The sequence below is a fragment of the Trypanosoma cruzi genome, genomic scaffold, assembly GCF_000209065.1.
Source record: "Trypanosoma cruzi strain CL Brener 1047053516785 genomic scaffold, whole genome shotgun sequence".
NCBI classification, from domain to species: domain Eukaryota; phylum Euglenozoa; class Kinetoplastea; order Trypanosomatida; family Trypanosomatidae; genus Trypanosoma; species Trypanosoma cruzi.
In genome coordinates, this window is record NW_001849491.1 from 119352 (window position 1) to 144843 (window position 25492).

At 51.2% G+C, this 25492-nt stretch overlaps 10 protein-coding genes and 11 non-coding genes across 21 annotated transcripts, besides 28 other annotated features; all 21 read left to right on the forward strand.

The window, feature by feature from the left end:
• Positions 1-3174: part of a mobile genetic element that runs on past the window's edge.
• Positions 1-3197: part of a sequence feature (areas not merged during assembly with more than two copies in the genome that could not be assigned to a particular haplotype) that runs on past the window's edge.
• Positions 3150-3175: a microsatellite.
• Positions 3198-3272: a sequence feature (haploid, non-Esmeraldo-like haplotype).
• Positions 3273-25492: a sequence feature (heterozygous, Esmeraldo-like haplotype).
• Positions 3336-3355: a microsatellite.
• Positions 3529-3568: a microsatellite.
• Positions 3799-3863: a sequence feature (GA-rich).
• On the forward strand, positions 3884-5173 carry Tc00.1047053510565.100 (hypothetical protein, conserved; the record flags this gene model as incomplete). Its single annotated transcript, XM_811167.1, has 1 exon — positions 3884-5173. One exon carries the CDS (start codon positions 3884-3886, stop codon positions 5171-5173), a length of 1290 nt encoding a protein of 429 aa, XP_816260.1.
• Positions 5332-5838, forward strand: Tc00.1047053510565.110 (uncharacterized protein; the record flags this gene model as incomplete). Its single annotated transcript, XM_811168.1, has 1 exon — positions 5332-5838. One exon carries the CDS (start codon positions 5332-5334, stop codon positions 5836-5838), a length of 507 nt encoding a protein of 168 aa, XP_816261.1.
• Positions 5984-6031: a microsatellite.
• On the forward strand, positions 6121-7242 carry Tc00.1047053510565.120 (hypothetical protein, conserved; the record flags this gene model as incomplete). Its single annotated transcript, XM_811169.1, has 1 exon — positions 6121-7242. One exon carries the CDS (start codon positions 6121-6123, stop codon positions 7240-7242), a length of 1122 nt encoding a protein of 373 aa, XP_816262.1.
• Positions 7644-7671: a microsatellite.
• Positions 7776-7804: a microsatellite.
• On the forward strand, positions 7810-8019 carry Tc00.1047053510565.125 (hypothetical protein, conserved; the record flags this gene model as incomplete). Its single annotated transcript, XM_811175.1, has 1 exon — positions 7810-8019. One exon carries the CDS (start codon positions 7810-7812, stop codon positions 8017-8019), a length of 210 nt encoding a protein of 69 aa, XP_816268.1.
• Positions 8100-8136: a microsatellite.
• On the forward strand, positions 8638-9423 carry Tc00.1047053510565.130 (uncharacterized protein; the record flags this gene model as incomplete). The annotated part of the gene is made up of 1 exon (XM_811170.1): positions 8638-9423. One exon carries the CDS (start codon positions 8638-8640, stop codon positions 9421-9423), a length of 786 nt encoding a protein of 261 aa, XP_816263.1.
• Positions 9539-9564: a sequence feature (AT_rich).
• Positions 9583-9604: a sequence feature (AT_rich).
• Positions 9634-9654: a sequence feature (AT_rich).
• Positions 9955-10272, forward strand: Tc00.1047053510565.141 (hypothetical protein, conserved; the record flags this gene model as incomplete). The annotated part of the gene is made up of 1 exon (XM_811176.1): positions 9955-10272. One exon carries the CDS (start codon positions 9955-9957, stop codon positions 10270-10272), a length of 318 nt encoding a protein of 105 aa, XP_816269.1.
• Positions 10488-10507: a microsatellite.
• Positions 10511-10536: a microsatellite.
• Positions 10586-10624: a microsatellite.
• Tc00.1047053510565.143 lies at positions 10846-10920 on the forward strand. Its single transcript, XR_008255688.1, has one exon. It is a non-coding gene; the product is annotated as an H/ACA snoRNA, TC9C1H1 (small nucleolar RNA).
• Tc00.1047053510565.145 lies at positions 11008-11078 on the forward strand. Its single transcript, XR_008255689.1, has one exon. It is a non-coding gene; the product is annotated as an H/ACA snoRNA, TC9C1H2 (small nucleolar RNA).
• Tc00.1047053510565.147 lies at positions 11143-11240 on the forward strand. Its single transcript, XR_008255690.1, has one exon. It is a non-coding gene; the product is annotated as a C/D small nucleolar RNA (snoRNA), TB9C1C1 (small nucleolar RNA).
• Positions 11337-11411, forward strand: Tc00.1047053510565.149. Its single transcript, XR_008255691.1, has one exon. It is a non-coding gene; the product is annotated as an H/ACA snoRNA, TC9C1H3 (small nucleolar RNA).
• On the forward strand, positions 11413-11484 carry Tc00.1047053510565.151. Its single transcript, XR_008255692.1, has one exon. It is a non-coding gene; the product is annotated as an H/ACA snoRNA, TC9C1H1 (small nucleolar RNA).
• Positions 11693-11720: a microsatellite.
• On the forward strand, positions 11762-13531 carry Tc00.1047053510565.150 (surface protease GP63, putative; the record flags this gene model as incomplete). The annotated part of the gene is made up of 1 exon (XM_811171.1): positions 11762-13531. One exon carries the CDS (start codon positions 11762-11764, stop codon positions 13529-13531), a length of 1770 nt encoding a protein of 589 aa, XP_816264.1.
• Positions 13749-13780: a sequence feature (AT_rich).
• Positions 13903-13977: a sequence feature (T-rich).
• Positions 14325-14352: a microsatellite.
• Tc00.1047053510565.152 lies at positions 14497-14567 on the forward strand. The gene has a single exon (XR_008255693.1). It is a non-coding gene; the product is annotated as an H/ACA snoRNA, TC9C1H2 (small nucleolar RNA).
• Positions 14632-14729, forward strand: Tc00.1047053510565.153. Its single transcript, XR_008255694.1, has one exon. It is a non-coding gene; the product is annotated as a C/D small nucleolar RNA (snoRNA), TB9C1C1 (small nucleolar RNA).
• On the forward strand, positions 14826-14900 carry Tc00.1047053510565.154. Its single transcript, XR_008255695.1, has one exon. It is a non-coding gene; the product is annotated as an H/ACA snoRNA, TC9C1H3 (small nucleolar RNA).
• Positions 14902-14976, forward strand: Tc00.1047053510565.155. The gene has a single exon (XR_008255696.1). It is a non-coding gene; the product is annotated as an H/ACA snoRNA, TC9C1H1 (small nucleolar RNA).
• On the forward strand, positions 15064-15134 carry Tc00.1047053510565.156. The gene has a single exon (XR_008255697.1). It is a non-coding gene; the product is annotated as an H/ACA snoRNA, TC9C1H2 (small nucleolar RNA).
• On the forward strand, positions 15199-15296 carry Tc00.1047053510565.157. Its single transcript, XR_008255698.1, has one exon. It is a non-coding gene; the product is annotated as a C/D small nucleolar RNA (snoRNA), TB9C1C1 (small nucleolar RNA).
• Positions 15472-16455, forward strand: Tc00.1047053510565.160 (hypothetical protein, conserved; the record flags this gene model as incomplete). The annotated part of the gene is made up of 1 exon (XM_811172.1): positions 15472-16455. One exon carries the CDS (start codon positions 15472-15474, stop codon positions 16453-16455), a length of 984 nt encoding a protein of 327 aa, XP_816265.1.
• Positions 17630-17655: a microsatellite.
• Positions 17864-17898: a microsatellite.
• Positions 17968-18027: a microsatellite.
• On the forward strand, positions 18242-18718 carry Tc00.1047053510565.170 (hypothetical protein, conserved; the record flags this gene model as incomplete). Its single annotated transcript, XM_811173.1, has 1 exon — positions 18242-18718. The coding sequence occupies one exon, from the start codon at positions 18242-18244 to the stop codon at positions 18716-18718; it is 477 nt and encodes a 158-aa protein (XP_816266.1).
• Positions 18756-18828: a sequence feature (T-rich).
• Positions 18930-19022: a sequence feature (A-rich).
• Positions 19040-19084: a sequence feature (CT-rich).
• Positions 19123-25492, forward strand: Tc00.1047053510565.179 (hypothetical protein, conserved; the record flags this gene model as incomplete). The annotated part of the gene is made up of 1 exon (XM_811174.1): positions 19123-25492. A coding segment is annotated over one exon (6370 nt), but the record flags the coding sequence as incomplete, so codon positions are not given.

The window sequence follows — 25492 nt, forward strand, 5'->3', positions numbered from 1 at the left end:
TTTTCCAACGGGAAATAACGGGGAAAACTGGTCTTTGTGTATTTCTTCTCCACCCCCTTCTTAGGCCGCAGAACAACAACGAGTCGGCCGCCTCATCTTCGATAGGTTCCTTCTCTCCCCTCTCTCTGGCTGCCTCTTTTAATCAAGCGGAACTGCGTGCAGCGCTGCGTAGCACACCGTACGGCAAGGCCTCGGACCGGACGAAGTCTACAGCGAGGCGCTACGACATCTTTCGACGAAGTGTCTCCGATTCCCTCTCCGCCGCATCAACCACAGCCGGACAGCCGGCACGATTCCGGTCCAGTGGCGACGAGCCACCATCGTCCCAGTCCTGAAACCCGGTCATTCGCCGGCGCTAATGGAGTCATATCGACCAATCAGCCTTCCTTCCATCGTGGGTAAGGTTGCTGAAAAAATGGCATTGAGGAGACTGCTTTGGCTGTGGACGCCTCGTCCGCACCAGTATGCGTGTCGTAGTATGCGTACCACGACGATGCAGCTGGCACACCTGATACACGAAGTGGAGCATAATAGAAATCATTATTTCCAAGTGAACCTTCCCAAGAAGAGCGGTATTGGTAATCAACTCCACTACAGACCCCATCGGACTCTGCTGGTGTTGGTTGATTTCAGCAAGGCTTTTGACTCCATAGATCATCGAGTCCTCAGTCGCTTGCTGGCTAATATTCCGGGGGTGAATTGTAGAAGGTGGCTTAGAAACTTTCTATGTGGTCGCTACGCGAAGACACGAGTTGGTAACAGAAACAGTGATCGGCGTCCCACGCTGCGAGGAGCTCCTCAGGGGTCCGTACTGGGACCATATTTGTTCTCCCTTTACGTACACCCACTTCTCAATCTGCTGAACAGCTTTGCGGGTGTCACAGCAGACATGTATGCGGACGACCTCTCCATTGTAATCAACGGCCACTCTCGGGAAGACACCATTCCTGCAGTCAACACGATCCTTGAAAAACTGCACGCGCGGGGTCAGTAAAATGGCCTGGCCATCAACCCGTCAAAGTGTGAAGCCGCTTGGTTCACATTCTCCACGCACACGGAGTCAAAATATGATCGTGAAGGAAAGTGGCCCCTGGAAGTGGCTAGATGTAAAATTCCAGTCATGACCATGGGGGCATCGCGAACTACGAAGCTTCTTGGCATGGACCTCGATCCACGACTGACGGCAAATGTGGCGGCCTCCAAGCAGTGCGCTGCCACTTCGCAACGGATATCGCAGCTACGCCGCATAGCGCATAAAGGGGCGGGACCATCTCCACATGACCCACGCACGTTCATCATCGGATACGGCGCATCCAAATTACGCTATGGCAGTGAGCTCATATGGGCAGTAGCGACGGATTCAGCAAAGAATGAGATGCAAAAGACGTACGCAACCCTGGCGCGCATTGTCAGCGGAGTTCCGAGCACTGTCGACCCGGAATCCGCGCTTCTAGAGGCTAATATGCCGCCGCTCCATGTTGTCCGCCTGCGCGCGGCTCTCCATGTTTGAGAACACACGCGCATGTCAGATGGACTGGATGCGGAGACCTCCGCCTGAGCCACCGCCTCGCGCAGGTTTCCGCATCTCGCCATTATCTCGGGACGAGCTATATGCCTTTGTAGACGCATACACAAAGGAATATGGCATCACTCAGAGCTCACCACGCGAAGAGCGGTTCTTTTGCAGCTCCATTCCTCCCTGGTTTGCGGCCTCCGCTCACCGGGTCACCATTGGCGTGGAACTTCCGATAGATCCCTCAATAACTGGCGGGGAAGAGCTGATAAGGGAAAAGCGCAGAGTCAGCGAAGAGGCTCTAGCGCTGCACAGCCATCGTTCGTGGATACTCGCAACGGATGGCGGTGTCGACGTTCCCAAGTCAGCCGGGGTTGGAATACTGCTTGCATCCCTCAATTCATCGGAGATAATAGAAAAAGCCAGTATAAACTGCGACACACGCCCATGCAGCTACAGGACGGAATCCCGTGTGCTGCTTCTAGCCCTAGAGAAGCTGATTATCCCTCGTATCCAGCACAGGCATAAAACCCCGCTTGTGGTTACAGACAGTCAGTCTCTTCTAGCGGCTCTAAACAAGGGCCCGCTCAGTCAGACAGACTGGACGGAGGGTCAGATCTGGCAGCGTCTCTTGACACTGACGTGTGCTGGCTGGTCTGTGCACCTGCAGTTTTGTTACGGACATTGTGGAATACATGCTAACGAGCTTGCAGATCAGTATGCGACGCAGACTATGGCAACTGGACAATACACGGGGCACGGAATCGCACCTTTATGGCATACGGATCTGCTGACATGTTTTGCTACCCTGCTCACCAATAAGTGGCGTAGTACCATTCGTCAAGACACTCATCGCTACTTGTTTTGCGGCACAAGGCCATCAGATCTCAGCGGTAAGGACCTGATCACTCAGGAAGTTCTTCACCGTCAAGAACTGGTTCGCCTCGCTAGGGCAAGGTGCGGCGAATCTGAGCTTTGGGGCCGACTATACTGGGCTGTGAGAGATTGCACGAACCAATGCCGTTTCTGCAACATCTCACCGGAACAGTCTGCATATATGCACTCTAACAATGATCCAACTGCACCGGGGACGGACGCTGTTCCCCCGTCGGCAAGGGAGGAAGACGTCTCTCCAGTAAGGAGACGGACCGTCACACGCCGTCGGAAGGAGAAATGTCCGTACTGCGATTCTATATTGACGGGATTCTCGAATCTCGTCAGTCACTGTCGGTCATTTCACCCGGAACATCCTCCACCGCTTCCCGAGCTCAAATGTGATTTCTGTGACATGGTTTTCCCCACACGGAGAAGCACCGCACAGCACAGAAGTCGCTGCGCACACAACCCAGACGCCACTCGACATCGAAACAGCAGTGCCAGGAGGCGATCTCTGCTGCCGCAGGATCAGCCAGCTTCCGCAAGCACGCCAATTGGCCCGCAGGAAACCTTGTACCATCTGCTTCTAGAATGTCTAGACACCTTGGCTGTGCGCCAACGGCTGGGCATTGAACAGGACCTTCGCCACGGAAAGTTCTCTCAATGGCAGTTGCTTTATAGCAGGAAACTTTTGTCGCTGCTCGACCACCTCTTCGGCACTCAGACGGCATTGTATAGCTAGACGCGCTGGTAAGAGTAGAAAAAAAAAAAAAAAAAAAAAAAAAACATGGCAGAATGAAATGACTGGATCTGCATGGTATCGCGTTTGTAAAAGGGCGGAAGCCATTTTTGTTGTGGCTGGAGGGCCCCAAAGTATACCACTTTGTAAGCAATAAATATATCCAATCCTAAAAAAGTGCACCGTGTCACAAGAGTGGCAATCCGAATATATATATATATATATATTTGGAGCAAAAATTGCGGAATTGGCCAACCCACTGCTTTCAATTCATTTAACTCTTCTCGCTCCCGTCTTGTTTGATTCCTTTGGATAATTTGAGGATTCGGCCAGCAGCCCAGGCGAATAGCTCTTTTCGCAGGATTTTGCTTTAGCGACCTATCCACTTTAGGTCAAGGTATACTATTATTATTATTATTATTATTATTATTATTATTATTTTTGTATTATGCAGCACAGAGGCTGGATGCGGTTTTACTTTTATTTTTTGCTTTAATTGTATGTATCTATGTATTTGTGGATTTTACCACGTCAAGAAACATGCACCGCTGGTTGACTCCCAATTCCTCTCTTCCCCTCGTAATACATATATTTTTTTTCTTTGTATCTTTTGCTTTGCGAAGCTACCGAGAGGAGGGGAAGGTTCCGCTTGCTCATCGTTGCAGTGAATAGAAGGAAAAGCAGAATAAGAGAAACAACAGCAAAAAGAAGAACAGGTAAAAAAGGGAGAAAAGGTTGGGAAGAGTTTTTTTTGGATGCCTTCACCGCACTCCCTGAATTCCGTGCAGGTCTTCTTGGGCAACTTACCAGTGGACTCTGTGCGAGAGGATCTGGAAGTAGAGGATGTGCCGCAAAATGATGAGGGACTGCGGCTTATGGCTGCCGATGCAAACTGGAGTGGCGTACTGCTGTTGGCAGAACGGTTAGGCGCTGAGGCTGATGCCGACACGATTCAAGGATTGGCATGTAAATTGCGGTATACTCTTGTGCAGGTGACAGCATATTTTAGTATGCAACGATATGCGGCAGCGAAGAAGTTGGTGGATGCTGTGGGGGATCTCAACAGTGATCGCTTCACCGACCCGGTGACTAGGGAGTCGATAGTGCCCTTTTCCCTTCGCTTTATTAGCGCACTCCTACCCAGTTACTGCGGCAGCGCAGTGGAAACGCAGTGCCGTCTGTACGTCTTGCTTGAAGAGTGCCAAAAACATGCGGGCGTGGCGGTATCACCTTTACGGAAGACCCGAGTCAAACGAATTCAGCGGGCTCTTGTTGTAAGTTACTATCAGACAGAAAAGTACGCTGACGCGATACGACTTTTTGAGGAGATGATAGCCGCGGAGCGGTATGATGATGATGATTATGAGGGTGCGGACTTTAGGGTTTTAAAACAGATGCTACAACTGCAGCAGCTAGCGACATTATCTTTACACTGTGGAAACATTTTCCTTGCCGAGGATGTCTTTCGGGCTATTGAGGGCCTCAGCACCGCAGACGAGTCGGATGACGTCCAGAACTTCCATCGGTTTCTGATCACGATCAATCGTGCTCTTTGGTTGACGTTTAACGATAGAGCGGGCGAGGCATCACAAATTTTTCGTGAAGTGGCACGAGGCACGAGTGAGTTCTGCCGCAGTCCAAACACTGCAGAAAAGTCATCTTCCGTTGTGCCCACGGTATCTTCCCAACGGCAAACTAGTACTGCCCCTTTATCTGCTGCCAAGACGCAGTCGGCTCTCTGCCAAAAGGCGTTTCATCAGCTATGGGTAAGTGCAGCGACCTCGCACGTGAGTTGCATCCCTTACGAGGCAACACTTAACAAGAATCCGACCACTCTGATGGCAAGCCTCATTGATACAATGGAGGGCTACTTACGACAGAACCCCGTGGAGCTTTTGCACTCGGATGCGTTTTTAGGGAACAGTGTGCGTCTCTACACTCTGGAGGGTGGTGCACATCGGAAGAAGTTGGATCTATTGGCGGATATGCTTGAAGTATTTCGCTGCGAACGGGGGTGTATACCGTCCCTTGACAACATGGTATGAAGGTGCAGCAATATATATATATGTATATATACTGCGAGTGAATAACTCTTCTGTTTGGTCACTATTTTAAACAATTTGCATACATTTATGCAAAGTGTTTACGTTGCCATCCTCCGTGCGGTGCGTTACTTTCCTTTCCCCCTTTCTCTGAATTATTAATGCGTTCTCTTGTGTTTTTTTGGCGATTAGGTGCCGTTTTTTCCTTCCCCTCTCTGCCTTTTCTTCATCCTGGTCTGATGAGGCAACCGTCGGACACCGAGGAGCCACTAGAGCCGAAAGGGTCCTTTAACAGCGATTGTATATCGGAGCCGGGTAGTGCGCCTTCTGTTTCGGCGGTGGATAAAGGGGCAGAGGCCTTGGATCAGTTACGCCGTGCTCATGCCGCGATGCAGCAGTACATGACAGCCGAGATGGAAGCCTACGCGGAGGATTGGAAATTACTGGGGAACTGCAACGAAGTAATGGAGGGTCGGTGTCAAGAGGTTCGAGCCTCGGCGAAGGATGCCGTGAAAGAGCTGGAAAAGACGGCGGAGTTGATGGAGCATTCGCTTCCTCAGCTTGCTTCCATTGATAAGATTGAGGCGCAGCTAGCGACACTAACGGAGGCAGTGAACAGAATCGACGAATATAGCAAAGCTCTAGCAGATCGTTTTGAATGCACATGAACAATTTCGCACTGTGTGAGAGTTTGATTTTGCATCATGGCTGCATGATGCATATCCATATATCTATATACGTGTATGATTACGGAGTGAATATACATATATATTTATGCTGGCGAGGTTGCTTTTCCTCTTTTATTTCCATTTGATTATTATTATTATTATTATTATTATTATTATTATTATTATTATTATTTCTTCTCTTTTCTTTTTGTTTTGCTTTGTCTTGCCTTCTTCTACGTGTTGCGGCCCGAATATTGGTAAGAGGAAGTTGGCGGGGGCGCAATGGTTTTTAGTAGTGCTGGGGATGCTGAGCAGCCGTTATTTGTCAGGCCATTTAATTGTACGTCATCGCATTGGGCTGCTCCTGTCGTCGATCCATGCGGGATAGGACATGTCAAGAGTTCTGCGTTATGTATTGAGGAGAGTGTGCGGAAGCGATTTGAACCGTGGGAGTTGGGCCTAATCAAGCATAAGGCGTTGCAGGAGTACAACTTGCTGAAGAACGCTTCTGAGCGGAGAGATTTGGAGCGGGAAGAGTCCATAGCGCGAGAAGAGATAGTGAACGATGCGACATCCCTTTTGGCTGCAGTTATTGAATGGCGTGTAGAAGCAGGGGAGGAGGTGATGAGTGATCGCGCCCTCTCGCGGCTTCTGGAGCGCTTGCGGAAGCGGGCAACCACTCAACAGCGTCAATACGAAATTAATGAGGAGGCCCTTCGCGAGGAGGGTCGCATGGGTTGGAGGCAGGAGGTGGAAGAGAAGGCCCGGTCTAAGCAGCGTGAGGAGGCGATGGCGCGCTGGCGCCGCGAGTGTGAGGACTCGCTATGCGCTGCCACGGCCTTCTTGATGGGGATGGAGAGAAGAGAACGCCGGGATGAAGTGGCCGAGGAGGAAGCGGCATGGGCGGCGCTCTGCACAGAGGAACTCAACGCCCGCGCCGAGGCAGAGAGAATTGCCTACGAAAACTTCATGAACAGTCCAGAGCAGGTGGCGCTGCGGAAGGAGCAGGAGCGAATTGAGGCCGCCGCGCAAGCTGCGGCAGCACGGCAGCTGAAAAGGTTCCTAAGGGAACAGGAACATTTAGTGAAGTCATGTAGACACGCACGTGGGGCGGGCTCTGTTTTTGAGGCATTACCGCCAAGGAATTTGTGCGTTTCCTGCGGCGTAAAATTTGACGAGACGGTTGGGTATTACGTGAGGATGCGGGGTTCTACGCTTGTCCCGCCAGAAACGTGGAGCCCTCCAAAGGATACATCACTGGCTCAACGGAATTCACGCAGCAGCATCGCAAAGCTGCCACCAATTACCCAACGAACCAAGCAGCAAGGTCGTAAATCTCTGACAGGTGCGGCGTTGGATGGATCCACGCGTGTTAGTAGAGTGAGTGCTGTCAAGAGGGCATAGAGCTTTGTTTTCTTGTCGTATTTACTGCGGCAACTCTCCGTTTTTGTTATTGTTTTTCCTCCTGCGAATCTTCTGCGAAGAGAAGGAGAGTTGGAAGAGTGGAAGAAGGGAAATGTGGGGTATGTACACATATGAATTGGTAGAGAAGAATTAAGAGCGTGTCTGGCTTTGCAACGTGCACCGTTTTCTTTTCGTGTTGTGACGCTGGGAGCGTGTCTGACATTTGTTTTCTGAGTGTGAATGAGTAAGTGGGGTGGGATGCTGTCGGGGTTGTTTGAACGACGACAACAGCAAAGACACACAGAGAGAGAGAGAGGATCAAAGATTTGTATATATATGTTTTTGTTGTTGTTTCATGGCGGAAATATTTTTATGCGTGTGTGCTCTTCCGTCTTTCGCTCTTTTTTTTTTTTTTTTTTCTTTTTCTTTATATATCTGTGTGTGTGTTGCATGGAGGGAGCCAACCGGCAGGACCGACAAGAGGGGAGGACCGTCTGAAGCAACAAAAACAAAAAGACGGGGGAGGGCGAAGGAAATAAAAAAAAAAAAAAAGAAAAAGAAATAGAAATGCAGAGCAGAACAGGGGGCCACAACATCAGCAGCATCCAGAAGGATCAGGCGTACCTCCACTCCCACAACGTCCGCGGTATAATCGAGAGGCTCGTCGCTGACGTACTCCGCGATAAACCAGAGAACGCCTGTGAGTACATGGCGCAGTGGGCAGCCAGGCAGAGGGCGGCAGCGGCATCCACGGCAGACACACACCCCACGACGTAAAACTTCGAAAGGGGGAAAAAAATGTCCAGTGTAAATTTGATGGCAAAACATTTTTGAGGTGAAAATAAAAGGGAGGCCAAATATATGTATATATATATATATATACGTAATGTATATTTGGATTATCTGTGCATCATGTGTGTGTCCTTCCGGACGTTTGTTCAGGATCTCACTACATGGCCCACATGCCTGGCGTATTTGAGAGGTGTCTGAGGCGGATCCGGAGCACCTGAAAATAGCCGCAGTCTCGTGAATGGGAGAGAGAGAGGGAGAGAAACGAGACGGGAAAAGGAGGGAGATTAATTTAACAGAGAGTGCGCGTAAAATTGGAATAGACATAGTGCCCCTTACAATACTCTCTGTTTTTGACACATTTTTTAGGATCACATGAACTGCCATGTGATATATGCAATGCCTTACATGGACTCTGGCTATTCATTCTTTGGGTACGTACATGCACCTGATGTTTTTTACTACCCTTTTGTTTGCCTTTGTTTGTTTATGTGTACGTGTGCATGGAAGCGCTCCATGACGAGTGGAAAGTGAGGAAAAAAAAGTACATACGCAGAAGACAAAACAAGTGAGAAAAAACAAACACGAGGATACACGAATATTCTCATGGAAGGTACATCACAGCTTTGCGGACTTTTTGGGGGCGACAGGGAGATTACGACCCGAAGTGGCAGCTGCGCCAGCGGAGATGCGGCCGACTACGGCGACGGCGGTGGTGATGGCGGCAACGGGAGCGATGTGGGCGCTGCTGCCGTTGTGGTCGACTCCGCCGCTTCACCCACACGAAAACAGGCGTCATTAAATTTGTTTGAGCAGAGACACATGGATGATGACAACACAATGACGAAGAGGCATTGCTATTATGATTGCGACCCGGAGAAGACGACAGACCGACCTGCTCTCAGCAACAACATTTGGCCTGAGGTGAAGACTGTCACGGTTATGGTGCCGACGATGTTCACCACCGCCGGGGGACGCCAGATTTGCGTGCGTGAGAAACGACACATCGCCCGTGGGTCGCCGTACTGGCGCCTGTTGTTTGAGTGCCCGCTACACGAGGGGGCCGCGCTGTCGTCTCACACTGACGAGGAGGAGGGACTCAATAAGAAGAAGAAGGACGAGAAGGTTGAAGGGGGAGAGGAGAGCGGGGCGGCAGGGCCGCATCGCGGTTTGTTGCCGGCGTGGCGACGGCGTCCGCGTGAGGCAAACACATATTCCACACCCTCGCTTGCCACGTCCCTTCAGGGACCCCGGTGTCGCTCTTCTCCACTGCCGCCATCAGACGAGCACGGGATAAATGAGGACTGCGGCGACACCAGTTTTACGTTCTCGTACTCTTCCTTCACCAGAGCTGACGGCAGCATGATTTATTTATCTCCAGCTCCAACGTAGCGTTTTGCAGACATGCCTCTTCACACTATTGGGAAATATTAAACAGAGAGATTAGAACCACACGTTGCAGTTAATTAATACACATGGCAGCTGCAATGTGTACGTAAGGTTGTCGAAAAAAAAAATATATTTATATATTTTCCATTTTATTGGCTGGGGAATTATTATTTTTATATTTTTTGTTTTCTTTTACTTTTCTCTCTCAGTGGCAATATATTATTTATAAATATACATATATGGATGCCTTTTTAGCGTGGGGGGGAGGGCCTCCCTGTGGTTCAGTTCTTCACGCTATCCTGCATTTTTACCACCTCTCATATGTTTGTGGTCTTTGCGGCACGTCAATCCCATTTGCCATTTCCCCCCATGAGTACTAATTGCAAAGAGGAATAATAATAAAAAAACAGACAAACAAAGCAAAATAACAAACAGCCTTCCTCGCCCTTCACACAGGAGAAGGGATAGAGAGAGAGAGAGAAAAAAAAAGAGGCAACCCACGTACACGAGGGCAAAGGGGCATCCTTCACAAGTATGGACTATAATCTTGAATACGGCGAGGAGCAGCGAGAGTACCTTGAGCGTGTCGGGATGCGCGAGTATCTCGAGACCTTCGTTGCCGAAGTCGTTCGCCAAAAGCCAAATGACATATACGCCTTTTTGCATGACTGGGCAAGCGCACACTGCCAGAAACAAACGAAAATGACGCCAACAGAAGCCTCCATCAAGATTCAGTGCGCACAACGTCAAAACGTGGCAATAAAAGAGATGCGCAGCCGACAACGCAAGGTAAATGAGCTTTTAGAGCAGGAAGAGACGGAAAGAGCCAGAAAGGTTGAAATGGAGGGATAGTCGCTCGTTGCACAGGATGATTTTGTCTCACCCCGATGTGCATTTAGACCCCCAACTTACGCAGTGCGCGTCTTGCCATTTGTTGGCACAAAAACACCCGAATTGGGGGGGCGAACCTGTTCTCGACTGGGTGCCGTTGCTACTGTCGCACAAGGGAGAGAAAGAAAGAGAAGAGATGATGGGACATCCACACACAAACACAACCCCCCTCGGAAAAACAAACAAACAAACAAACCAAAACAAAACAACAACAACAACAACAACTGAGAACAATTCTTTTGTCAACCGCCAAATTAAAGGTGATTTCAAACAGTACATCTATATATACTTATATATGTAGATAGATATATATTTTCAAATCTTATTTTTATTATTTTAACGTAATGATTGATGCTCCCAGAATTCAAGTACTTTTATAATAAAAGACTGGTCACTTGACTTGATGGACTTCGTACACAAAATTGTCTGTTTCGCTTTTTATCTTTCATATCCGTAGTTAGGACCTTAAAGTGAAAAGCAAAAAGGATTGGACTGCTGTTGCCTGCTGCGAGATTCTGAGATGCGTGAGATTTCTCGTCCGCGAGCACAGAAGAAGAAGCCGGCTGTGGCTGAACAGTGCTGCGTCGGTGCCGACACTGTGCGAGATGGGCGGTTAGGTGCGGCTTCTTCCTCCTCTATTTCTAATTTTCTTCTTGTATTGCGAGCAGTGCTTAGGCGTGGTGCGGGCTCGTGTTCCACGGGGCAATCCGAGGTGCCCGTGCGCTGTGCTCTGCCGCGGTGGTGCCTTCTGGTAGTCCCGGAGATGATAAGTGCCATGTACTGCGCCCTTTCTTCCTCCTTCCCTCCGCTCCTTTGCTGCCTTCTTTGCTGCTGCGTGATGATCTCGCTAACTGAGTGTACCTTTTTCGATGCGCCCTGCGCAGTGAAATGAGTTCTGGCGGTTGGTCCTTCCCGGGGCCTCACTGACGTTCCCCTGCCTCGTGTCTGCAGCGCACGCACCAGCCCCGTGCACACCGCCGTTGCGCGTAAGGGCCTTGTCGTCACGCGAGAGATGGCCTGTTTTTGTGCGAAACGCATTAAAAGCTCTCGACGGGTTCGAAGCCGTTGCCTGCTGCGGGATCCTGAGATGCGTGAGATTTCTCGTCCGCGAGCACAGAAGAAGAAGCCGGCTGTGGCTGAACAGTGCTGCGTCGGTGCCGACACTGTGCGAGACCGGAGGCTATATACGGTGTTTGTTGGTATTAACTTTGCGTATTGATTTTTTAGTGTGGATTTTATGATTACTGGAGGAGCTGCGGGGTATTTTTTTTTCTTTTTCTTGTAGTGTGCTCGTTTTCTGATGGCAAGGTGTGGAAGATGCTTCTGTGCATGAGGGAATTGGTTTGTTTTTTGTTATGTGTACACTTTTTTTCCAGGTCTGTTTCTTTTTCCTTTTTTTTTTTTTTTTTGCTTTGCATGTAGTGTGAAGTGTGATCGCATCTCGTTTTGCATGCAAATGTCCAGTTTTTATTCGTTATCGACGCTACCCCTAATATTGCTGCTGCTGCTGCTTTGTGTGCGCCTCTGTTCGGGCCGTGTGGAACATCGCTGCACGTTCGACAAGAGGACGCGAGATGGTGCTCCTCTGCCTATGGTGCGTGAGCTGCCGCGGAAGGGACAGGGTGCATTCCAGGCATACACCGCCAGTGAGCCGGAGTGGGGACCGTTACGCATCGGATTTTTCACAGAGGATCTGAAGAATAAGTCACGTTACTGCACGGCTGAGGGGGATATGCGTCCAGACTACGAGGGTAACACGGTGAAGTGCGAGAAGAGGCATATCCTTACTGAAGAAAAGAAGGCGCTTCTTATTAATAAGCTCTTACCAGACTCCATTAAGTTACATTCGGATCGTCTCCTTGTTCAAACAACGGAATTATTTGTGTTGCCGTCCTCTCTCGTTGGCGCGTGTAGTTTGTTTTTGATTCCTGATGGTCATTTTACTGAAGGGATTACTGGTGCCGATTTTATCCTTTATGTTGCTGCTGGGCCGACGCATGACGTGAATGTCGCGTGGGGCGTACCGTGTGCTCTCAGGAGTGGTGGTCGACCCGCTGTTGGTGCTCTCAACTTTGGTCCGCAGCACATCTCTTCAAGGCAGGACCTCTCGCGCGCCGTTGCACATGAGATTGCACACGCTCTTGGATTTTCCGTTCAACTCTTTACTGAAAGCAAAATGGTCACCAAGTTGTCCAAAATTCGTGGCAAATCCAACGTCCTCGTAGTGTCTTCCGAAAAGACACGGGAGGTGACGCGGAAACATTTTAACTGCGATAGGGCGCCTGGTATGGAGCTGGAGGATGAGGGTGGTGCGGGGACGGCGCAGTCTCACTGGGAGCGACGGAACGCGAAGGATGAGATAATGGCGGGTGTTGCTGGCATCGGGTACTACTCCGCCATGACGATGGCTGCATTTGAGGATTTGGGGTATTACCGCGCTAATTGGGGCATGGAGGAGGTGATGGGGTGGGGCAGAAACACTGGATGCGATTTTCTGGAAGAGAAATGCGTAAACAATGGTACCACGAAATACCCTGATATGTTCTGCGTCGATGGTTCCTTTCTATTTCAATGCACATCCGATCATTTGGCGCTGGGGGTTTGCGGCTTGTTTGACTTCGGAAAGGATCTGCATCCGGTGTATAGGTACTTTAAATATCCTTCTATGGGCGGCTCACCGAATGAATTGACGGATTACTGTCCTGTTATTATGCCGTCGGCGGAAGGCACATGCACCAGTACTCTGAACAATTTTACTGGGTGTCGTGTGGGGCCCAATTCGCGATGCGTGGAAACCGACTTGCTTCGCTTCAACTCGGTGACCATTGGTGCTATCTGCGTGGAGGTATCGTGCGAACATAAAGGGGTTGCAAGCATACGGTACGTGGGAGATGACACCTGGTATCCTTGTCCAGAGGGGCACCGGTTGAAACCAGGAACTCCATTCACCCGCGGCCACATTATCTGCCCAAGATACACGGATGTTTGCACCACCCTTGCCTCTGCCGTCTTGAAACCTACGCTCGATAACAACACCTTCCAGAACCTGCTTACGCCTGTGGAGGGCCCAGTGCAGAGGAGCCTCTCGAAGCCCTTGGAGATGGAAAAAAAAGACGCCAGGAAAAAATACTTCGGGGTGGATGCAGGCAGCGTTGCGGTTACTCCCAGTTTGCCTTGGCTGCTTCTTTGCTCTCTCTTGGGCGCTTTGCTCGGAATATGACGGCTTAGCCGCCCACGGGAGAACCGACCGCCGGTGCAGCCACAGCCCTCCACCACCACCACCACGCATAAAAATACAACAACAACAACAACAAGTAGGCAAACAAACAAACACCAAAAAAACGTGTGCGCGACAAATAAAAGTAATGGGGGAAACACACAAACAAACAAAGAGGAAAAAAGAGAATGGAACAGAACTCTTCTCCCCCTCCAAAAAGAAAAAAAAAAATATTTAACTATATAATATATAGTTAACCAATTTGGTTTCAAATATTCCTGGTGAATGAAGAATTTTTCTTTTCTTTTTTGCGACGCGATTTATATTCAAGCCATTGATGCCTCAGTTTGTTGCATGGATGTTGCTGCATCGCATTTCTTCTTTTTCTTTTTCTTTTTTCTTCTTTTCTTTTTTTGCTTCGTCTTTTGTGCGTTTTCTTTTTTTTTTTTAAACTTTTTGGATGCTTCACAAACAAACGACGTATTTTACCGCGTCCACCGCGGAAGCATACATGTGCATGTTGGAAAATATCTTGAGAGCACCACACACCCACACACAAATAATCATACGGGGAAAAAAAAAAAAAAAAGAAGGCAGAAACGTAACAATCGAAAATGCACGTTTTTGATAAGGCCAAACCATTTTGGCAATGTTTGCAAAGTAATCCTCCGACACCCCTCATTTTGCTTCCCATTCATTCAGCCTTTTTTTTTTTTTATACACTGCTCCTTCTCAACGATGTCATGATGCTGCTTCTGTCGTGATACTCTGCGAGGGGTGGAAAATGAAGAATAACTTTTTTTCCTTTTCTTTTTTTTTCTTTTGCCGCGCGCCCCTTTATATACATATATATATGTATTGTATCACCGATAATAGAAATAGAGTATATTGCAGAGATGGATTGTTGACCGCACATCGTTACACCTTGTATTGCGAGCAGTGCTTAGGCGTGGTGCGGGCTCGTGTTCCACGGGGCAATCCGAGGTGCCCGTGCGCTGTGCTCTGCCGCGGTGGTGCCTTCTGGTAGTCCCGGAGATGATAAGTGCCATGTACTGCGCCCTTTCTTCCTCCTTCCCTCCGCTCCTTTTCTGCCTTCTTTGCTGCTGCGTGATGATCTCGCTAACTGAGTGTACCTTTTTCGATGCGCCCTGCGCAGTGAAATGAGTTCTGGCGGTTGGTCCTTCCCGGGGCCTCACTGACGTTCCCCTGCCTCGTGTCCGCAGCGCACGCACCAGCCCCGTGCACACCGCCGTTGCGCGTAAGGGCCTTGTCGTCACGCGAGATATGGCCTGTTTTTGTGCGAAACGCATTAAAAGCTCTCGACGGGTTCGAAGCCGTTGCCTGCTGCGGGATCCTGAGATGCGTGAGATTTCTCGTCCGCGAGCACAGAAGAAGAAGCCGGCTGTGGCTGAACAGTGCTGCGTCGGTGCCGACACTGTGCGAGATGGGCGGTTAGGTGCGGCTTCTTCCTCCTCTATTTCTAATTTCCTTCTTGTATTGCGAGCAGTGCTTAGGCGTGGTGCGGGCTCGTGTTCCACGGGGCAATCCGAGGTGCCCGTGCGCTGTGCTCTGCCGCGGTGGTGCCTTCTGGTAGTCCCGGGGATGATAAGTGCCATGTACTGCGCCCTTTCTTCCTCCTTCCCTCCGCTCCTTTGCTGCCTTCTTTGCTGCTGCGTGATGATCTCGCTAACTGAGTGTACCTTTTTCGATGCGCCCTGCGCAGTGAAATGAGTTCTGGCGGTTGGTCCTTCCCGGGGCCTCACTGACGTTCCCCTGCCTCGTGTCTGCAGCGCACGCACCAGCCCCGTGCACACCGCCGTTGCTTTTATGCGCTTTTTCTCCTTCTTTTTTTTTGCTAAAAGGTAGGACGGTGCATTGTACATAACAGGAATATTTTATATTTTTTGTTTCTGTAGCGGTGGACTCTCTGTTGCCTGTGAGAAATGGTTGCTAATACTTCAATGCCTGTGTCGCCGCAAATTCCTGCTGCGGGCTTGACACAATCTTTTTTGCATGGATATACTTTGTCAACTGTGCCGAGTTCGCGTGGCTTTGTATCAAATGCGGAAACTTTATCGCCGTATCCGGACGGAGTTTGTGTGCGCGTTGCTCGCTCCTGCCATTCAAATCCAACGTTGCTGGAGACGACGACTTCTACGGCTTATCGAGCTCGCACCAGGTCACATGTCTTTCCGAGGAGATTAGTCTCTCCTGGATCATACCAGAGGAAAACGTCTCAAGGGCTTGGAGATAGTAGGTCTGTAGCGGGTTTTGTGGAGCGTGGCTGGATGAACGGCGGGGACGATAAAGGTGGTAGGAATGATCTTGGCTACTGGTCAGTGAAGTACGTTACAAATGGGGGTGACTATGTGGGGTTAACAAAGTTGGTGAACCCCTGGGGGGATGAACCCCTCACTTTTGAGGGTGTCGTGGGCGCCATTAAGGAAAACGCGTTGCTGCTGGGGATTAAAGTCGCGTATGTGACTTATTTTGACAAGGACTTTGATACATATGCGCTGCTGACACCCCGCACTGTCCAGAACTGCGGAGATGCCTTTCGTGTCGTGGTGGAGTCCATCTCGGATGCAGCCAAGCAAAGTCTCAAGTTGGAGCTCGAGGGTGAGGCTGCAAAAAGGAGGGATGACGCATCTTTGCGCAATTCTTCGGGAAAGAGTGACAAAGTTTCTGCTTTGAGGCAAATGGCAGGACTCTTTCTGGCACCAAAGACACCTTCTCGTGCGGCACAAAGCGCAGATAAGGCGGATCCTCCAGTGCCAGAGGAGTGGGTTGCACAGCAGGCACTTGTGTTTCAAGAGGAATCCAAGCAACGCGAGGCGATATCGACTGACGAAGAAAGCTGGCGGCTGATTATACAGGCAAGGGTGAATGTGCAACTGACTTTCTGGCCAAGAGGTTGTCTAAGTTAGTCGAGATGACACTTCATTTGCTCCGCTTTGCCGAATGGCGATAGAAGAGAGGGGCAAGTTAAAAAAGATAGGGGGATGATTGGGGCTGATGAAATTCCCATTACTGAGCGTCACGTAGTCTTTTTTTTTTTTTTTCACTATGCGGGCTTGTTGCTATTGCTGCTGCTGTGGTGTCAGTGGTATATATTTGTATGCGTGTATGTACAGATGAGATAGTGGCGATAGGGGTAACGTGGGGTGGGCGGGTGCATCTCAGTGAGGAGCGTTGCCTTGCCTTGTATGAGTTGATTGCGATGAAACTCCTTTTGAACGTTTGGGAATTATTTTACGAGGACATCCATTAGGAGGCGGCGCTGTGCGACGTGTGTGGTTTACGCCGCAGCAGGACATATTTAGGAGGCACTTGGTGACAGTGAATTTTGGGGCATCGGTTTTTTTTTTTTTTTTTGCCCTGTGCGTTGGGCTATTGAGCCTGAAATAGAAGTGACGCTGTGACCTGCAAGGGGGTGTTTTGTCTTATGCAGTCAATGGACGTGGAGGACGGATGCTGCCATCTTTACGAAATGGAAATTGTATCGCGGTGGTGGGGTGCTCGATGGAGGTGTAAACCACCGCAAGGCAGCCAGTATGTACAGTGCGAGGGAACAACAACAATAAATGTGTGTGTTCTTTCTTTGTTGGAGGGGGGAAGGAAGGGGGGCCCTTTCTCAACGTTCTCTGGAGGATGATTGCTTGTCAACATATCGCAGTTCCGTGCGGGCGTCATGAGGGGAGGAGGAGGAGGAAGAGAGAGCAGGGGGTAGTGGGATAAGATTCCCCTCGCTGCAGGGTGATAGGTGCGATCATTTTGGTAGGACTACATGTTGCTGGCGGTATCTCTTGTGCCGTGACTTCGGTAAATCATCAGGGCTGTCCTGCGATCATTCTGAATTTCTCTCACCCCGTTATTTCGGTGGGGCTTTTACCGAAGACAGCGAGCACAATGTGAGTGCGCGTGTCTCTTGTGGAAAGACATGTTGCCTCGGCCACGCCAATGTAATGAAGAATGTTTTCTTTTGGGATGGATGGACGGATGGAAGCGTGTGTGTGTGTGTGTGCGTGCCTGGATTTTGACCAACGCGCGTGTCTCCATCTCTTCTTGTGTGAGTGAGTGAGTGTAAAGATGCATACTCGCTTATTGTCATTATTATTATTATTATTTTTTATTTTTCTCTGTCCTGAATTTTTTTTTTTTTTGTTACTACAGATCTATGCACATACATCTTTTGATTCCACGTGATCTCATTCAGAGAGGGTGTGTGTGTGTGTGTGTGAAGAAAATGGGGGGATGCACGCTGCATGAGCCCTAGTGAGTGCAACAGCAACGGCGAGAAAAGAAGTGAAGTGCCAAATATTTAACCTTCCTGCTTTTTTTTTTTTCTTGTTCTTCTTCTTCTTCTTCTTGGTTTTCCACAGCTATTGCGTGGAGCGCAGGTGTTTGGCCGCCTCATTAATTCTCCCTTCCCGTTGACGGTGTATACACATGTATGAATGTATGTACTTAGTTATGCATGTATACGTATATATATTTATACAGTCACGTTTTATTTTATTTTTATTTTGGATTATCGTGTTTTTTTTTTTTTTTGCCTGCTTGCCGGCGTTGTACACATATATATATACATATATTTTTTCTCACCGTCTCTCGGCCTTCACTTTCTTTTTTTTTTTTTTTTTTGCTGGGACATTCAGTAGGAGACGGCGTTTTGTGCACACGGAGGGCATCGGTAAAAGTTCTCTCTGCAACATGCCACCAAAAGGATACGTTCGACGCGCTGTCGCTGCTGCTGCAAGGCGGGATTTTGGCGTCACCACCGCATTTACCCCGACCGCCGAGGAGGAGGAGGCGATAGGGTTGCCAGCGCAGTTGCAGCAGCTGCAGAAACGCCGCGAGGCTCTTGAGAGTCATTTGGAGACATTAGACTTGCGCGTGTATGATCTGGAGACGGCGTACCTACGGCAATATGTGGAGCTGGGCGGCTGTCTCTTCGACGGCTTTGGGTTGGAGCGGCAGCAGCAGTGGGGCGGCGTCACCGCGGCGGCAGCGGCGGGCAGTCAGGCGGCCGCCTACCGTGCGCGGCTGCACTCCTTTTCGCCGAGTGATCGTGTGTTCACGGCATCCTCGGTGGGGGCGCTGGGTACGGTGGAGCGCCTCAAGACAATGGAGGCGACAGGCGAGGGGAAGAGGGGCGGAAGGCGCAAGCGCTCACGCACTGACATTTGATTCACTCGCCACCATTTTTAAATGGTGTCCGTATGCATTTTTGTATTGCTTCTTCCTTTTCTCTTGTCTGGCTGCTTTCCTCTTCTTTTTTTCTTCTTCCTTTTTTTTTTGTATCGACTTTGACGAGACATTAGCGTTTTTATTCCCGCTGCGTCCAGTCACTGAGCGCAGTGACACACACATACACACACGCAGGCAGGCTTCCGACAACAACAACAAAAAAGGGAGAAAAAAAAAAAAAGGGAGAAGAGAAGTAAATAAATAATAATAATTGTAACCATAAAAAAAGAAAAAAAAGGGGAAGGGGTCTATCACTCAAAATCTTTCTCCCTTTCTTTCTTTGTCTCTCTCTCTCTCTCTGTCTCTGTGCGTGCGTGCGTCCGTGTTGTGTTGTTGTTGTGGTAATGGCGTCACAACTTGCCTCGCAGCTGCAGAAGTTACAGCAGCGGCCTGTAGGAGACAAACGACTGTCGCAGTCCTTTTTGTTTGATGCCAGCGAGGCGCGTAGTTTCTCACGGGAGCAGATTCATCAACTTGCCGTTCATGGCCTACAGACACTTGTTGCGATCGATAACCGCTTCCACCCATTCATTGAGGAACTGTTCCACCCGTACAAAACCCGCGTGGAGCGAAAACTTTTGAGCTTGGAAGAAAATCGGGCCCTTGACGCAACCCTCGAGCAATTCCTGACACTGCTCAGTCCACACATGTTTTTGACGGCGGCCCACCAGGTCTTCGAGTACCTCGTGCGTGTTCACGAGGTTCATGTGCACAATGTGGAGGCAGTGCTTCGGACTTTTCTCCCGTATCATGATCATAGTCTCTTTGCTCGCGCGGTGATGCTGCTGGATCTGCGTGATACAGGCTTTGCATTCCTTGAGAGAAACCAGGAGCACGGCGCTCCCCTTTTGCGGGAACACCTGATACTGGCCTGCGCAGAGAGTCGGAAGGCTCTGCGGATCGTATGCCTCACTCTTGCCATGTCTGTCCGCATGAAAGTCCACAACAGCGCGGCAAATGCTCTTTTTTCCGGTGTGGCGGTGCGATTGGCTTCGCACCCCGATGCGGAGGCGTTGTGGCGTGTCTTGTTGCCTTTTATCGTGGAATTCCTCAGTGGTGCGGTGTCAGGAAGCGAGGAGGGAGGCGCGCAACAGGAGTTGCGGCTGCAGGAAGATACCCAGGGTGGCAATGCCGCGTTGCTGCTTCCGAGCCGGGAAGTGGTCTGCAGCGCTCTCGTTGTTTTGGCTGCGTGGAGCAATGAGGTGCAGCTTTCCGTGCCGACACTAGCGACTGTAGTCAAGCCTATTGCTCGATTTTTAACAAGAGCTGCAGATCATATGGTTGCTGCATCATTGTCGTCGTCGTCTTCTGCTGTTGTTGCTGCCGTTGTGCCAACGAGCGACTTGTTGGCTGTCCTTGACCTTCTTTTCTACACCCAACGGACAGCCGTTACGCAAGTGACTTTTGTCCCGCATGTCCAATTGCTACTGGCGTTGCCATGGAAGCAGTGGGCGCCATGGATCACAGCCGCTGCAGAGGAGGCGGCTAACGCTGGCGGTGGAATGTATGACTCGCTCATTGCTGTCTTGCTTCGCCAGTGCCTTCAACGACTGTGCGTGTCCCATTCACTAGAGTCTGTCGCCCCTGATGTACTGCACTTTGTGCACTGTGCCGTGAATGACCTCCCGCTTACGGAGGAGTTGGTGGCGGAAGTGATTGAAGCTATGATGGCATGCCACGCACGGTTTTCCGCATCGGGGAACCGCGATCCAGAAAAGACGAATAAGGAAGAGGAGGAAGATGAAGAAAATACGGCGGCGGAGGCCCATGGAAGCAGATCCAAAGGGGACTCGGTGGTCACAACGTGGATCAGGGCATTGGAGCGTCGTTTCGGTCACGTGTTTGACGCCACTTTATCACGGCTGTTGAACGGCGTCACTACACAGGCCGCGACGACCGCATTTCTTGCACAACACCTCAGTGGCACTCGCTATGAGTTGTTGGAGGTGCAGGGATCCTCCGGCAGGACCGAGCGACTTCCTCTTTTTTCTTGTTTGTTACATCCCCTGCCGGAGGTACGGCTGCTGGCGGCGAAGGCGATGGATAGCATGACGGTACAGCAGCTCATCAAATCGTCGTCGGCTCCCGGAAGCGGCGGCGGAGGCAACTCACTGCTGGAGCTCCTCGAACACGTCGTGCAGTACGAGCAGTTCCGTATTGTGGCAGAACAGTTTCTGCATACGGCCGCCACGACAATGGAGAAATTGCTCGCGTTGTTGGTGAACGGGGAGGCCGAGGAGCTGACGGTGACGATGATGGCGGCACCCGACAGGGGCTTCTCTTGTACGGAGCAGGACGTCATTATCCAACACCTGCGGAACATTCTCTGTTCGCTGTGGTTGATGGCCACGCAACATGGCGTTTCTGTGCAGAAGGACTTTCTCGGTCTTGCACTGCAACCACTTTGGCGGTTTGTAGAGGCCCGCCGCTTAAAGTCGTCGTCAGGGAAAAGGAGGAAACACGAACGTAAAAGCAGCAGTGAGACCGATGCCTTTTATGACTTTATCAGGGGGTTGGCACTCTACTACGTGACGCTGCAATATGTGGATGCGGTGCATCAGGAATCGACGGGGGAATTCACGAATGAGACTCCGGAGGAAAGGTCGGACGCAGCGCGTCAGTTGCGTGAGCTGATTGTAGAGTTGGAGAGGCGGTTGACCGCTGTCGTGCCAGAGATGTGTCGAACGTCTGGGTTTTACACCGTTGTGGCAGACGGCGCCGCATCAAATGCCGAGAAGAATGAGGCGGCAAGCGATGTTAGCAACGATGAGGCTAATGGGGAACAGGACGGCAAGAAGGCGGTGAAACGGACGGAGGGGCCCAAACAAGTGACCAGCAGTTCCACCGCCACTGGAGGAGTTGTCAAGAGCGGGTATCTTTCAGTATTTGAATGTGTTCCACTTTTGGAGTTGCTGCGGGCGGAGGCTCATGCGCGGCTGCGGGCGGCGTTATCGCGGCTACGGGACAAGGCGGGGCAGGGGGAGCAGCGCTTCTCGCGTGAGTCGAGGTCAACGATGATGGAGTGCTGTTTGGTATGTGCGTCACACTTGGCAACGTCTGAGGCATCCGAGGCGGATGCCGTGATTCGGATGCTGCTGGTTTTTTTTGTCGGGGAAAACAACACCACCGCTGGCTCAGGCACGAGGACCGACGACAGTTACTTGGCGAGATTGCGGGAGGCACAACGTGCGGCTTTGCGGCAGGTGAGGGAGCAGGTTGGTCGTGGCGCGAAGAACAGTCTGGTGGCCCCATACCTGCCGAAGGATGAATTGACAGCGGCCATGGGGACGGCTGTGCGCTGCAGCGTAGAAGCGCGTCTGAGGAACGAGAGCTGCACGTGTGATGGGGTGGCGGTGTGGGAGCGCATGGCTCGCCTCCTTGGCTACTTAAGTACGCCGTTGCCAGCTGTGGCCCTGAGTCCCATGCGTCTCCCACCGGTTTATTTACGACTGTTGGAGCCAACAGATGCTGCTCGCGAAGAGGAGCGCTTTCCAGTCGACTGGTTCAGTCTTGTCTACACGTCGGTATTCCGTACCCGCGGTTGCGTTTCAGCGACGGAGACGCAGCAGTTTTCACTCTCCGCCTTGTCCCTCACGCTTCTCTGTCCACTTGCCGCACCAACGAGTCGCAGGGAATCTCTCCTACAGGAGATTCAGAACATCGTTCTCACTGCAACGCGAGAAAAGGGTGACGTCAGCGGAGCCAATGGTGCGACGACTACTGCCGCGCAGATCTCCGTGGAGTTGGCGTTGCGGGTGGAACACATCTCTGCCACTACGCTCAGCGCCATCATCGAGTCGATTGCTTGCGAGGAGTCCCGCCGCCCTCTTACGCGTGGTGCTGCTGAACTGCTGTGCCGCATGATGGCCAGGATGTGTGAGAAACAGAAGGAGTTGGAGCCAATAGTGCCGTTTTTTCTCTCCTGTCGGGCAGTGGAACACTTTTTCCCTCTTCGGGGCAAAGCCGCTCGCGGTGAGGGGGCAACAAGCAGCATCGCAATGGACATCCTTTTGCCGGCGCTGAAATCAATCCTGACGACGGGTGGCAGCATTAGTAACACCAACACCGTCACCGCCAGCAGCAGCAACAACAACGAAGCTGCTGCCAATGACACTCCCGCCGCGGCTGTGGCGGTGAGTTCTGCAGCTGCGGATTTCTTGCATGCTGCATTTTTGCGCGCAGAACTTGGAACACCGTCGGACGATGGCGAAGATGCATGTTTGCAGCTTTGCCTGGCTCTCATCCAACACCCGTTTCTCCATGTCGTTGGTGGGCGTGCCCGTCCTGTGTATCGTCACGCTCTTACCGCCTTTGCCAACGCCCTGAGCCGCGGGTTGGAGGGACGAAAGTCCAACCCTGTGCTATTCATTCCACAAAGACGGAAAGGTGAGTCATCGTCGACGTCGATGGCACCTTCACGTGGCGGTAACAAGGCATCCAATAGCGAGGAGAAGTATGCGCAGCACCTCGCCGCTACAGTTTCCCACGCCTTACTGAGCAATCCCGCGTCTCTGAACCGTCTCGGTGGTGACGCGACACTTCTCCTTGCTGGGACACTTGGCGGCTACCACCGCCTCTTCCTGCCGTGGGTGTCGCGGCTTCTTCAGCAGCCTTCCCCGGAGCTGTCGGTCGTGGTGGATGTGATGGAGGCACTAGCGGCACCGGCGACGGAGATGGCGGATGCGTGGGAACCACCATCGTGGTGTGCGTTGTATAACCCGTTGTCGTATGCGGACGTGCAGCGTCTTTTACAGTTGTGTGGCAAAGTATGGGATAGTTCCCTGGGCGGGAAGGAGGGATGGTGCCCGCGAAACAAGGATGCCCTTCTTGCACTGCGTTTGTTTTGCAGCCTCATCACTGTTTCCCCGTCTGTTCACTTTGACGACAATGACGATGACGAGTCTTCCCCGTCACTGTTCACAGTCATTGATGGACTGCTGGAGTCCTTCCCTTTGAGCGGTTTACTCCCGCTTCTTGCGGAGGCGGACGATGTGGGCGAGCCGCAGTTCCACCGCCAGGTGTTTGTGTATATTCGCAGTCTGGTGAACCTTTGCGTGTCGTCACCGCAGGCGTTGAATGAGGGGCAATCGCATGGCGCTGCTCTTATTACTCGAACGCTCGTGAGAGAGTGCGTCACATTGATGGCAGCGTTGCTCGTACCAGATGTTGCGGCGGCAGGAGACGAAGAGGGGGGAGAAGGAGAAGAGGCGACAACGTTGTCTCGTCACCGAATTGACGTCATCGCCGAGCTCTTGCGTGTTGTTTCCCCTTTGTTTGTGCCGGCACCATCGATAACTGTCTCCGGGCCGGCGGGGTCGCGTTTAACCGGACGCACGGCGCTTCATATCCCCGTTGTGGCGCTCCTCATCCGCCTGGAGGCTGTCGACTTTGCCTCCGCACATCACCGGTACGAAAGTGCGATGGACGTGTGCAGCAGCCTCCTGGAGGGCTTCGACGTGCACACGCAGCTCAGCTGCCTCACACAAATGATGCACCTTCTGATCGATCCACACGAGCAGCTTTCTCTTGCGGCGACGCGGCGGAATGGGGAGGAGGAAGAAGAAGAGGAGGAGACTGCGGTCATTAAACTTTTCCGTAAGTTTGTGAAACCAAACCAAGTGATCAATCGACAAGAGATGATTTTGCATCTTATCAACACCACCGTGAAATCCGAGGCCTTTTTGAGTGGGTTCCTTGAGTTGCAGCATCGCCAGCATGCCTCTCGCAGTTCGCATGCAAAGCTGGATGGGGAAGAGAATGAGAAGAAAGAGCATGCAGCGGTTCTGACGAGGTCGCGCACAAACGATGAGTGCATGGCGATGTTAGTTGCTACCCTTGAACTCTTTGCGCACTACGCGGAGCTTAACGCTGCCACAGAGAATGATATAATGGTTCCCGTCTCAGTGAATGGGGCGAAGAAGGGGACAGAGATGCAGGAAGGGTTGCCTGAATATGGTGAGAAAAAGGCTTTCACAGTGTTGTTGGAACTGCTCGCCGGTAACACTCTGGCTTGTGTACTTGCGGGTATTAATGAGGCGACCTTTGTGGCCTGTCTTGAACGACTTCTCACGGATCAACGTGCGGTACTGCAGCAGAAGGGACTGGAGGTGTTGCTGGACCGCCTGCACCACGCGTTGCCGACGGTGGAGAACACACTCAGTGAGTCGGAAGTGGAGGAACACCGGAAACGGCTGCGTGACCCAAAGCAAAAGCTCACATTGATGGATCTTGTTCGTGTGAAAGCCCGTCCGCTGGCAACAAAGCGATCATTTGCACTTTTTTCACATCTTTTTTCACTGATGCGTGCGTCTGTGGACTGTGCCTCAACAAATTCAGCCGGAGTGGATTACTTGCATCCGCTTCCGCTTATTGTGGGTTGCATGGAGGAGCTTGTGCGCATTATCAGTAGTGGTGGGAGTTTGCAGGCGGAGAAGACATTGCTGAACGTTCACCGCGCGAACCGTGTGACGGAAGCCACATTGTCCAAGCTATTTGGGAACAAGGCCCGCGTACAGTCTGTGCATCGGTGGGTAGAGGAAATTGTTACCGTATTGCCGCTCATTCTTTCCCGGGCAGGTACAGGGATGCCTGCAGAGCGAACAGTAGCCACCGGTGGAGACACATTTGCTTCATCGAGGAAAGAACATGCACTGCTTGCTGCTGCCGCGCTGTTGACGGCACTTGGGACGGTCTGTCAAGTGATGGGGACGGCCT